The sequence below is a fragment of the Tigriopus californicus genome, chromosome 3 (genome assembly GCF_007210705.1).
Source record: "Tigriopus californicus strain San Diego chromosome 3, Tcal_SD_v2.1, whole genome shotgun sequence".
In the NCBI taxonomy this organism is placed as follows: Eukaryota; Metazoa; Arthropoda; class Copepoda; order Harpacticoida; family Harpacticidae; genus Tigriopus; species Tigriopus californicus.
The window spans coordinates 1,436,416-1,448,983 of NC_081442.1; the positions used below are offsets into that span (position 1 = coordinate 1,436,416).

At 39.9% G+C, this 12,568-nt stretch overlaps 1 protein-coding gene across 4 annotated transcripts in view; it reads left to right on the top strand.

The window, feature by feature from the left end:
- Nucleotides 1-10,387: 10,387 nt before the first annotated feature.
- Nucleotides 10,388-12,568, top strand: part of LOC131877345 (uncharacterized) — an 11,435-nt gene continuing 9,254 nt past the window's right edge. Inside the window, exons 1-2 of one of the 4 annotated variants that reach the window (XM_059222973.1) lie at nt 10,388-11,358; nt 11,432-11,636. In XM_059222973.1, coding sequence (XP_059078956.1) covers nt 11,111-11,358; nt 11,432-11,636 — 453 coding nt within the window. In that variant the 5' untranslated portion in view covers nt 10,388-11,110. The remainder of the gene's footprint in view (nt 11,359-11,431; nt 11,637-12,568) is intronic. The other 3 variants (XR_009372876.1, XM_059222972.1, XM_059222971.1) reach the window with 3 other exon arrangements.

Genomic DNA, 12,568 nt, shown 5'->3' on the forward strand with positions numbered 1-12,568 from the left:
TGGACTAGAGCTATCAAGTCTTTGACTAGGCTCTCTAACCTTAAAAAATCCTGTTTTTGGACAAAACTAATTTTAGGTGGAGGATAAGAGAACCTTTGAGGAGAGGGTAAAAGGTGAGGAGAAGAGGGAGAAGGAACTCTGGCCGCCACCTGAGCATACTATCTAAAAGATGCGTGGGGCTCATGGCGACCAGAGGGAGGCTTAGGGCTAAAACTGTGATGTCAAACTTGTAAAATCGCAACTTCAAGTAAGCTTGATCTTGAATTTTGACAAAATTATACTAACGTTGAATAAAAACATCGGTAGCACGTAGAAATGTTCTTTTACAAAAGGTGACAAATTTAAAAATTCATTTATACAAATTAAAGCATCGCCATGAGAAAGCCAAGCTAAAAGCATGATGCGACAAAAGGGACTCTGAAAGTCATGACAAGTTGTGACAGACGTGGGATGGGCGGACAAAGCGCAACCATTGTCTTCTCTGTACATAAAACTATGCTCATCCTGAGTACACAGCAGTCTAAGACTTACTCTCTCCATGTCAACACCATTCATTTCTTAGCTAGTCTTAAGTTTCACTAAGTCTCGTGTCTTGTTCTCGTTGAACTTGATTCGAGCAATACACACATGTATCGTTCAAATACTTCAGGAACATGATAGAATAGTGTAGCTTTTGGCACTTAACTAAAATAAAAAGCAATTTTACATGTTTTGTAAGTTTTATGTGACAACTTCTGCTGCTTTTAGCTTTCAAAGAAATCTGAAAGAAAATGGAAAAGTGTATTTTCTTGTCGTTTTATTGAAAAAGACAATAATATGCCTTGGAAATAACTGGAAACATTATTAGGCCACTTTTTGATCTTTTAAGGTGTAAAACGCAACTTTCAAGTTGTAATAATTAATCATCTGCCGAATAGAGGCTTATGAAATTCTAGCTCAATACGTAACTGAGAGTATGTTTGATACTGATTGACTACCTTTTGAAAATGATGCATTTTAATGGACTTTAACTTATTTTACACACTTATCTGAGCTACTTTCAAACATGTGTATTTCATAAAAGTTGTTTCTTTTGTGTCTTTGATAAAGCAAAACACTATTTAGATGGCTTGTTATTTGAGCAAACACTTAACGAGAAAATATAACCACCGTGTTTCCGTAATAAACGGGATCTCGTTCTCTCCTACCCGGTTTGTCTTAATGAGGATCGCCTCGGCTTCTCTTTGGTTAAAAGTGAGCAAACCTCTCTGACGTGTTAATGTCCCAACCTAGGAATATGCGATCCGATATTCGGCATCCCAACATAAAACACATGACTCGATATAAGGCAATCTGAAGGCTGTTCATGGCCTCTGGTTTTGGATCATCATTGTAAAATTGAACTACTCCGTACATTGCAAGACCACTCCGCAAGTTTCAGCACCATTTAAGCAGAGGAGAGGTTTCTATAGTCAAGTAGAGAGGGAATGGTAATAGACGATCAAAAATCAAAGATTGAATGCTTTATTGCAAAGAACAGGTACTCATAATAGGCCCCGACAAAACATGTTGGATTTTTGACCCAAATATGTCATTTGATGTTGCTTAAAACAACGCAAATAAGTTAATTTTATGTCAACCAAAAAGGTTGCGGTTTATTGTTTCTGTCTCGTTTAGTTTCCTGGCCAAAACTTACCGTCAATAATGACCCTAATTATCTGCAAGTTCAAAAATAAATTCAAGCAAATTCACAAAAAAAAAAAATTGCGAAAAAGCTTTCCAAAACATAGGCAACAACACGTTCAAGGGGGGGGGCATTTTTGCCCACACATAGATAAAAAGAAATATTGCATTAATTTTTTGTTTTTTTTTTTGCGACTCTTGGTCATGTCATGGCGTAAAAGTAACTATAAAATAAAATCTGATGTATAAACATTATACAAAATGGTAAAACAAGAAGAATGTCAAAAAGGTAAAGGCAATAAAATAGTTGACTAGAAAGTGATATCACAATGAGTATGACTAAAATTGGTTCAATGCACATGAAAAAAGGTAAGAGGTGAGTTGCAGATAGTACAAAGACAGGTAGGTAGAGGTAAGTGATGAAAATCTTGGTTATTGGAGTAGAGTGGATGGCCAGATTGAACAGATCCTTTGTCAAACTCCCGTCGCTGATGGCATTTGGCTGGGAGACGGACAAAGGTACGTGACTGCCAATACTCCGAAGGGATGTCGGGCCAAGGACAATTAAGGTGTAAGGCAAGTCCTTGACCGGGAAGGACAACTTGTGTCCGGACATCACCTCCGGAAAGGTCAGGTTCCCAACACTGTTGGACACTAACCTTGCCAGCCCGATGGTGAGGGGCTCGGTTTCACATAGAAAATGTGTCCATGCATTATTGGCATATTGGGGCATGCAGAGGTATTGCTTGAGGAACTTGGTGTAGGTGGCATCGGCGGATTTGAGGGCAGATTGGGCGGAGTTGGGAAACCAAAGGTGTAGGCCGTAGAGAAAAATTGGGGTGACGTAGATCCGGAAGAGTTGAAGGACTATAGGGAGGGGAAGATTCTTCATGGGAAGTCCATTGCATATGTATCCGATCCTGGCCAAGCACCGGTATTTGAACCTGCTATCCCCCAGAAGCAGATTCTTGCCATGTCCATGCTGACTCCTGATTAGTAGACCTTGTAAAAACGCAGTTGCTATGTTTTTGTTAGTTTGGACAAAATGAGAAAAAGTTGGAAAAAATGAAAAGAATACAAAAATAGCAAATGCGAAAAAATTGAGAAAAAATAAAAGAAATGTTTGGAATGAACGGATCAAGGCGATGAATTGCAAAAACGTTGTTGTCACAGCCAAAAGGTCATTGTTAGTCCTGTTTAGTGCCGTTTTCTGTTGTCAAATTCTAGGAAAGCAATTGCATATACTGGATGATCTATTGAACTTCTTTATCTTATTGACAAGAAATTAAATCTTCTTTATTGCAATGCTTGACATTGGAACACTTTTTAAGTTATTCCGATGTTATGGTACAATATACAATTGATCCTTTTCAAGAGTCTAATGCTATTGCTTAGGGCACTTTTGCTCACTTAATGATTAGATTTGAGTCCTATTTGATCCACAACTGAATAAAGTCCTTGTTCTTAGATGGCATTCTTCTCTTTGTCACGTATTACAAGAAGAAAAGAAAACAGGTCAAAAAAAGGAAATGGACAAGAATATTTTTTTGGGCCCCAAAAACCCAAAATATGTGAAAAATATTTTTTAAACCTTTTTGGTCTGAGCCTACTCATAACCTACGTTGTGAATCTCAATTGGAAATCCGTAAAAATAATCTTTGTAAGCCTTGTCTGTCTTCACTCAAAACTTTACCCGTTATGAGCTTGAAAAAGTCTATTCCAGCCCCGCATTAAATTTAATGGTTTGCATAATGTTCCCACTTGTTGCAAATAGATCAATATTTCTTGAGTGGAATATCTCATATGTCACTTAATATAACTCCCTTACGCTGCACGAATTATGTTTTACGTTCTGCACTCCAGAGGGCGCTTTGTCATTCAGCCTCTACCAAATAAAGGGCCGATTCCTTGTTATTGAATTATAATGCGTTTGTGTTGTTTTTGACTAATTCTATCAAAATCTTATTTTTAATTAATGCTTCAGGTCACATAATGTCCGGAAAAGAAATTGCGTTCAAGGCAAGGCAAGAGCACTTTATGTAGCAATCTACCGTACCTCTACCCGTTTTCTTTGGGCCGTGTGACGTTGCAAGTAAGGGCCCTTATTGGCACCTATATTTGCACCAAATAAAATCAGAATTGAAAAGAATATGACGAATATTGTTTTATATTAAGCCACTTTCACTACGTCGCTGAACCGAAAAATTGTCAATTCGGGGCGAAGTCATTCACGCAACCTCAAATAAGCAATGCTCTGATAACACACTTCAGTTTTTATTTGTTGTAGCGTTCATTTTTGTCGCAATACAAAAGAATATGTTTGGTTAAAAACATCTTTGAAGGCATCAATTAGTAATTTAGTCAATTAAAGTATATCAAAAAGTGTCACTTTCCACAACTCATTTCATACTCTCCTTAATCCATCCAATTCCAAAAATGTATACCCGCACCTTCTCGGATAAAAAAATCATTCATGTACCGGCTTGGATGACGTCCATGTTACACCTAGTAATCTGTCAGATCATCATGTTTTCGAGAATGGATATAAAAATTGAAAGATAATAAATAGACGAATCATAACTGTTGTATCCTAGTCATCCGTCGTTATTTCATTTAGGCTTACTCTTCCACATCCCTCATTACTCGCCATAGTTCAATTCCATTCACCTATATATACCTCCATCTCTCAGCAATAAAGATAAGTTATCCACCGGCACACGACAACACGACAATAACCTTTCATTTTAATAGTACCGGGGATTGCATTCCCTGTAGCGGTTAGAAGAGCCCGTTGAAAAACCAAACCAAAAAAAGAAAAGATCAACCCACATAAGCCTCCGAGTTGCTCTGTGGGAGTCGATATGCGGTTCATTGGGTCAATGTGGAGCACCCGGTCAATATATGGTTAACCAAGTCGATATTCGGTTTGCTGGCTCAATATGTGGTTCACCGGGGCGATATGCGGCTCAAGGAAACGAGTACTCTGGTCAATGGATAAACAATATGGCTCAATGGATCCACAACCCTGCTCAATGGATCGACAACACAATTCAATGGATCAACAACATGGCTCAATCATTCTTGAACCATCTTTGATGAAGACATTACATGAACCTCCACATGAAATGGTTATGGGGACATGGCATCCAACCAGATCAACCCACACAAGCTTCCGAGTTGCAATGTGGTTCACTGAGTTGATATGCAGCTCAATGGATTGACTACACGGCTCAATGGATCAACAACAAGGCTCAATCATTCTTGAACCATCTTTGATGAAGACATTACATGGTGTAGCCAGTACTGCTTACCCTGTGGTAAAAGAGCCTCCATATGACATGGTTATGGGAACATGGCTTCCAAACCAGATCAACCCATACAAGCTTCTGAGTTGATATGTGGTTCACTGGGTAAAAGTGCCTCACTGGGTCAATGTGGTTCATTGGGTCGATGTGGTTCACTGGGTCAATGTGGTTCACTGGGTCAATGTGGTTCACTGGGTCAATGTGGTTCACTGGGTCAATGTGGTTCACTGGGTCGATTTGCTGCCCAACAGATTGACCACACTATTCAACAAAATGACAACACGGCTCAACGGATTGAAAACATGGCTCAACAGATTGATATGGCTCAACGGATTGACAACACGGCTCAGGAGACAGGAAAGGTCGTAGTATTGTACAAAAGTTTGATCTTTTCTTGATCTAAGATTCACTCCTCAGCTTTCAAATACTGTGCTCAATTGCTCTAGTGTGTTCTAGAGATGTGCATTGGATCCGAGTTTTTGGATCCAATCGGATTAACCAAGGACGACGTCATCACTGGACAGAGACGGTAGGGTGAGGGAAAAGTAACTTTTATCCTGGTGAACCGAATGCATTTTCCTTCACACAAGTTGAACTTTAGTTAGCTAAGAAAGCGTTCGCCAATTTTGACCTCAATCGAACGTTTGCGCCAAAAGCAATGAGGTCCTTAAACTCAGTACGACGTGGGCACAAAATGACTTGATTGGCACCACTTTGGTAAGATCTTACCAACGTGGTGCTAGCTCAATCAATTTGCCCCCTCCCTGGTCCGAGTTTTAAAAGCTCATTACTTTTGACACAGACGTTTGATTGAGATCAAAACTGATCATTGCTTTTGGAGGCTATAATTGAGTCAACTCATATAAAGAGAAATGCATTTGGTTGATTGGAATTGGAATTATTCATTTTCCCCCACCCCCGTCGCTGTCCTGTGGTGAAGTCGTCCTTGGATTGACCAACAAATTTTGGATTTGGATTGGGGAAAAATCGGATTCGGATTCGGTTGCATTAACCATTACGTTCGGATTCGGATTCGGATTGGGGAATGGAAAAAGCCGGATTGTGTTAGGATCTGATCCAAGTCCAAAATTTCAAGATAAATTAAATATATATAATTTGTTTTGAGACTGATTTCTTTTGAAACTGTCAAAATGTGAGGGAAATCAAAGAACATCAAAGTCAAAATCTGTGAAACGGAGTTACTATCTTAAAAATTATCACAATTGTGTGGCCATTGCACACAAATAAAGAAACCAAAATTTCAGAAAATAAGAAAAGGATCAAAGTATATGCTGTCCATACAATCAATATTCGGAAAAGGAAATTAGAATACCTCAACATACGAGTATTAAGACCGTTTATGAACAACATTTGCACCATTTTGATAAGAAAGTTATATTCAATAGTACTGCAATTGAAGTATATGACAGAAAAAGCTATGCTATTGTATTTTTGTTCCAAAAAATGAATACAGTACCACAACAAGAAGATTATATTTTGACTAAGGCAACTCCACTCAATCTCATCATTTTAAAACATTTAAGTGCGCCAAAGGCACTTAATTTAAAATTAAATGAGCTCTTTTTTTCAATTGGGTACAAAAAGATTGGGATCAGATTGTCCAGAATGTTTCTGATTGTAGTGGGATTAAGTAAGTATATCTGGGATTTGGATTCAGATTAAGCGCACGTGAAAGTCCAGAGATAGCATCACGATGCTTATTCTGTAACAGCCGATTGTTTAGCCACATCTTGAATATGCTTCATCCATTTGGGCTCTAATGAGTTCAGCAGGTTTGCAAACGGTCGAACAAGTTCAAAGAGGTTTCATTAGGAACATCACAGGATTGAGAGAGCTCTCGTATTGGGAGAGACTAAAAAAGTTGGGACTGTACAGTGTTCAGAGAAGGTACGAAAGTTGTCTGATATTGCACATTTTCAAAAGCATTCATGAGCTTTGACCAACCGAGGATTAAGGGTCAATTTTAGAGGTTTTTTTTTTCTTGTGCGGACTTCCTTACCGCTACCGGGATTGGAATCCCAGCAGTTCAAGACGAGAAGATTATTATTTATACTTGACTTTTATTTTATATATTATTTGATCGACCAACGAATTGGAGTTGGCTGATCTGGCTAATCCTTGAATATAAGGTTGATCCGGAATTTTAGTCAAAAACTTGTCCAAGTCTGACTTAAATCTGGCTACTGGATCAACCCCTAAATAACCCTACGAATATTTGAGGGCAGCAAATTGAACAATGAAGGAGCCCGAAAAAGAAGAGAGTTGGACTTCATTGTTTTTAACTAGCCTGGATTCTCTAGGGCTTGAAGGTGCGAAATCTATTTAGCAAGCTGAGCCTTGATTCACTAGCTTCTTCTTAGGTCAAATCATCCCATCCTGATGAACTAACATGTAGTCACACTGGAGTGATATTTTGTTCTCCATCTCGAGAACTTGAGTACGCAAATGAAGCAAAAAATACTATCAGACCAAACTCAAAGGCAAATGTGCATTTCCAAAACAGAAATGCGAAGTCCTACTTGTATGTTTATGCATTTCAATAATAAAGTTTTTTTTAAATATTTGCAGCTTTTTGATTAAATATGATTTAATATATTGGTCGGCTTTAGTCCAATGTTTTTACCGCCCTAGTTATAATCCTTTAACCTTCAAAGAAATGGTTATGATTTGACGAAATATGCCATGCAACGGGTTTTTTTTTCGTTTTTTTTTGGACTTCCTTACCGCTGCTGGATTGGAATCCAGTAAATGATTTCATGATGAAAGTTAACAAATGGACAAAAAAAATTGTAACAACATTGCCATCAATTATATGATTCTCAAGGCAAGTACCATCCCTTTCAATATTCAATGCACTCAACGCTGCCGCCAAAGTTGAAGTGTAGAACATTACGGGCTGAATCATTCAGCAAACAGTAAAGATTTTGAGAGGAGGCTTGAACAACATTTTGTGAACTAAGAGATCATTAAGGATTGAACAATGAGGCGAAAAAAATCTTTAAAGATTTTTTAAGGTCGCTCTGATTTTGGCTGCTCCCTAATGACGTCCTTAATGATTCCTTCACCATAACAGCGTCGTCAATGACATCCGCGATCATTTCTATTCTACCCTGCAGACTGTCTACTGTCCATACGAATCCGGTGGGGGTATTCTCCAGAAGCGAGATCTTGGAGAAACCTCCGTTCCTTGTAAAGTAACCCTATTGTGAATGATAGATGCCCGAAGGGAGGCCACGGAAGAAATGATAATTGCCTTGTCCACTGTTTTTTCCTTCTTCGTAAATTCAGTTGCCATGGGACCAGAAGTGTCAGACCAAGAGCCGATACTTGAATGTGTGGTTAAAAAGAGGACGGAACCCTGGGACTTTGGGCCCTGGGAGCGGGGTCGTTAACCACAGTTGCTTAGCAGCTCATACCGCCTGCGCCATGTTACGTTTGATTGGAACAGGAGCACTTCCATTACCAATGACGATTTCGTTCGAATAACTTTAATTCTCACGAGAGCAAACGCACAGAACAGCAGACAGTACATGAGAAAATAGAACAAAGAGCAACAGCCATTGCTCAATAATGAACTTATTGGGATTGGTAAGGCTTATCAAGTTGAGCACTTAATGATCTTGTAGTCACAGATCAGGACGCTTTAGAGGCCATCAGGGACTGAGACTCTCGAGCTCCCTGCCCTGATGGAGTGACATCTCAGTTTCTAATGAGATGCTCACTGGTTTCCTGTTGCTCGCTGGTCGTTTCTCGTACTTGATGCGTTGCATCTTGGACCAGGGCAAGTTCCCCTCTTCTCTGAAGGTAGCTCATGTTGTTCCAATTTTCAAAGGGGGAGATAAGTCACTCCCCAGTAATTATAGGCCGATCTCTCTCACTTCGAATACTGCGAAGGTGTTTGAGAAGATCATGAAGTCCAAAATTGTTGAATTTCTTCAGTGAATGTTCGACCTGCCCAAATACGGTAGGGCTCTGGCAGTCTTCAGGGCCGGCTGGCAACATACTGAAAATGACCAAGTACAATAGAAATGTAGCATCTGTTAAAGATAATGGCGGAACCTTGTATTAATAACTTCTGTTTTATAGATAAATGATGGAAGGAGTTTTGAGGAACTTGGTACGGCCAATATGATGGCGGACTTTGCTGGCTGGGGGAGGCTAAACCTTATGGCCCAGGCACGTCTTTTAGTTTTACATATTTGTATTTATATATATTTTTACAGTTTTACATTTATATGCCTCTTTAGTTTTGGGTGTACCTTTGCTTTGTTTGGTGTTCTTCAAACCCTTTCCCGTGTGCTTGGTGCCAATGCATTACTTTTTTTCTTTTGGTGTGCCATTTTGTCACTTCTTGAGTCCAATTTTAAATTCAGTGTGCCAATTAATTCTATTGGTGTGCCATGGACACCTCTTTGTGTGCTCACTTTCGTGAGCCACCTTCTATATTTGGTGTGCCACTTTTCATTTTTGGTGTGTTCGTAAAATCTTTTTGTATGTTCATGCGCAAATTTGTTCTTTTAGAGTGCCGATTTCTATTTAACCCGTTTAGAAGTCCGCAAAGAAATATTGAACGCAAAAATTTCATATATATTTTTTGGCAATTTTAGGCCATCTTTTTCTGCAAAATTAGCGATATCAGTTAAAGTGAATGTAAAGGCAACGTATTGCTTATTCTAAGTAACCGTAACGCATTTTTTTTGCAGCAACGGTTCTAACCCTCCTAGTAAATGTTTCAGGTAAGTGAAACCAATGGATCACTTTTCTTGGCAATTTCTTTGAGAAGTATACCTATCATTTATAGTCAATGTTGATCCAAAATGCTACTTTTTATGCGTTATATCTAAGCGCCTGCTCAGTATATGCATATGAAATTTACTGGATCCGAATCATCTGCGTACTCCCTAAGAATATTAGAGGGCAACATATTGGACAATGAAGGAGCCCGAGAAAAAAAAGAGAAGAGGACTTCCTTGTTTGAATTCAATTGGATTCTCGAGGGCTTGAAGGTGCTCTCTAAAGGCACGTTAAGTCTTTGCGGTCGCTACAATTGACCCTCAAACCTGGGTTGGGACAAAAAGCTCTTGAGTAATTTTGAAGACGCAAAGTACCAGAAAATTCATGGACGCTTACCTTCTTCTAATACCTTACAATCCTAACCTTTCTAGACTCTTCTCTAATACGAGAACTCACTCATGCATTCATAGTTCCTGGCAAAATTGTCGGCCGCCTTTGAATGAAGTCTTTACCTAACGAGATAACAAAGCAGTCATCAATTGTTTACCCGGTCATTTGCATGCTCCGACATGTCGCCACTCTTGATGACGAAATGAACTATTTGTCTTCAGCTTCTGATCTCATAGCTCCTGCTCACGTTTGACGAATAGTTTTTAAGGTGTTCTTGTGTCAGCAACTGCGGTCCCAAGTGGAGAGATCCTCCTCGTCTCAATAAATCGTTTTTCTTGAGTGCCGCACCAATTGCTCCTCCTGCAGTGCATGTACGTACGTTCTGTACGTTCGAGCATATGTCGATCGAGAGCCAAAGCGATTGGATGTCGAAGTCCAGTGCTTCAATACTCTCAGGAGAAACAGACTTGCAAGCAACAGTCGTGTAAGCAAATCACTCTGTTATTGATAATGATCATCCGTGGTCGACTCCCGATCCAAGTTCGATCGCTGGAAGTAAGAAAAAGCCAACTTAAAAGTTGAGTTGTGTGAGTCAACCTCGTTCTCCTCGTCGTCGTCGTCGTCCTCCTCCTCCTCCTCTTCGGTCTCCTCCACATCCTCGTTCTCCATTTGGCTCTCTCCTCCTTTGGGATTGCACAAAACGAAGAGCCACTTTTCACTCGAGCTTAGTGTAGAGTGGCAACTGAATGGCAAATCTTCGGAATCTGGGCCAAGATTGGGCAAGATTTGATTTTCTTCAACTCTATGAACCCCAATGAATGCGTGTTCCATATACGACAACCAACTTCAGTGTCCACATCCGATCGATTGTTGAACCGCTCATCTGATCTATTTGGGCGTCAGAATTCCGTGTTGACTCTCCTGAATTTCAGTGTGATGTGGGAGGCGTGGCTTGAGTGCCCTAAAACGCCCACTTCACCACGTGGAAGGCACAGGTCATGATCAGTGGCCAAGTGTGCATGGCCGGAAGGCTTCATCCAACAGTTCAGAGCAAACGCACAAATTTGCCGGGCCATTGGACCAAGTGGACGGCACCGGCAGTGATCCCCAAGATCACGGGCAGTTGCTTTTTCGCCGTTTGTCTTGTTGCTCTGTTCTTTCCCGCCGGGGGCCACACCAAGGCCTTGGCCAAGAGGCCGCCTTCCTTTGATTTTTCCAGGCCAATCATCACCCCCAAAATGATGTCGTAAGTGCCCATCAATCTATTAGGGATGTTTTCTCCCATGCAACCGGCAAATAAGAACTCTTTGGCATTCCAGCAGCTTGTCCTCCCCTACCAATGATTGCTTCAAAATCAATTCCAGTACGCCTTTGGCAGAGCTGAATGGCTTTTTCAAGAAATACCCGACAGGCAATCTCGTACAAATCAAGAGTGGCAAGAACAAACAAAAAACCCTGAGTGTGAACCCAATGTCATATGAGGTCGTTTGGACTGGCAAGGACCCGAAAAATAATGCAAGTAAGGTCGGCTGATTACACCATGTGATATAATTCCAATTGATAGATTCAAGACGGAAATGAAAGTGAAAGAATGTTTGCATGCACGTCAAGAATGTGAAAAATGTGATCATATGCTGTCAATGAATAATTGACTCCGGGTAATCAATGTGCACTCTCTCGAAGATAACAACAATACCAACAAATGTTATCAAATTTCAACAACATAAGTACAACAAAGGGGTCAACTCTTAACAAAGTCATTTTGCAATCTTAAGGTGGAAATTCTTCAAACCTGTTCATTGTAAAAACCACCCAAATCATCAAATTTGATGTGGTATTGGGTATTGGATAGGAATAAGGTCAAGAGGGAAAATAAATGAAAGAACACTAAAGCACGCTCAAAAACAACGGACCACAAATTAGAAAAATGAGGGATAGTTGAATGATTTATGTATTTGCGGTGTAAGTGGAGCAAATATAAATCGTTGACGGGTTAGCAGTAGCACTAGTACTAGTTTAACTACCAAATTAATTCTTCTCATCCATATTGTGGATGCATTGATTTTTCATAATCTGTTTACTCAGCATAGTTTCGCTTGAACCACGGACTTTGACCATAAACAAGGAAAATGTCATGATAGCCACTTAGAAAAACTTTCATATTGCTAAACTCTTGTTCTGTCCAATCGCAAAGAGCTTGCAAATATTTCCAGTAAATTGATTTGTGATCCACAGCGAAGTACAGAATTGCACACTACTCTAATGATTCCAGGGTACTTGAATAGCTATTTATTCAATAACAAGGGCCTTCTTTACGTTAAGTCTAATAGAGTAAGGCTTGAAGAAAGTCGATACGGTCAAGCCATCTAGAACGCGCTCGCCATTTCATGCCGTCGAGTTTGACGAGAACAGCGAGGACCTGCCCTAGCTTCTCTTCACATAAGAGGGCATGAAAT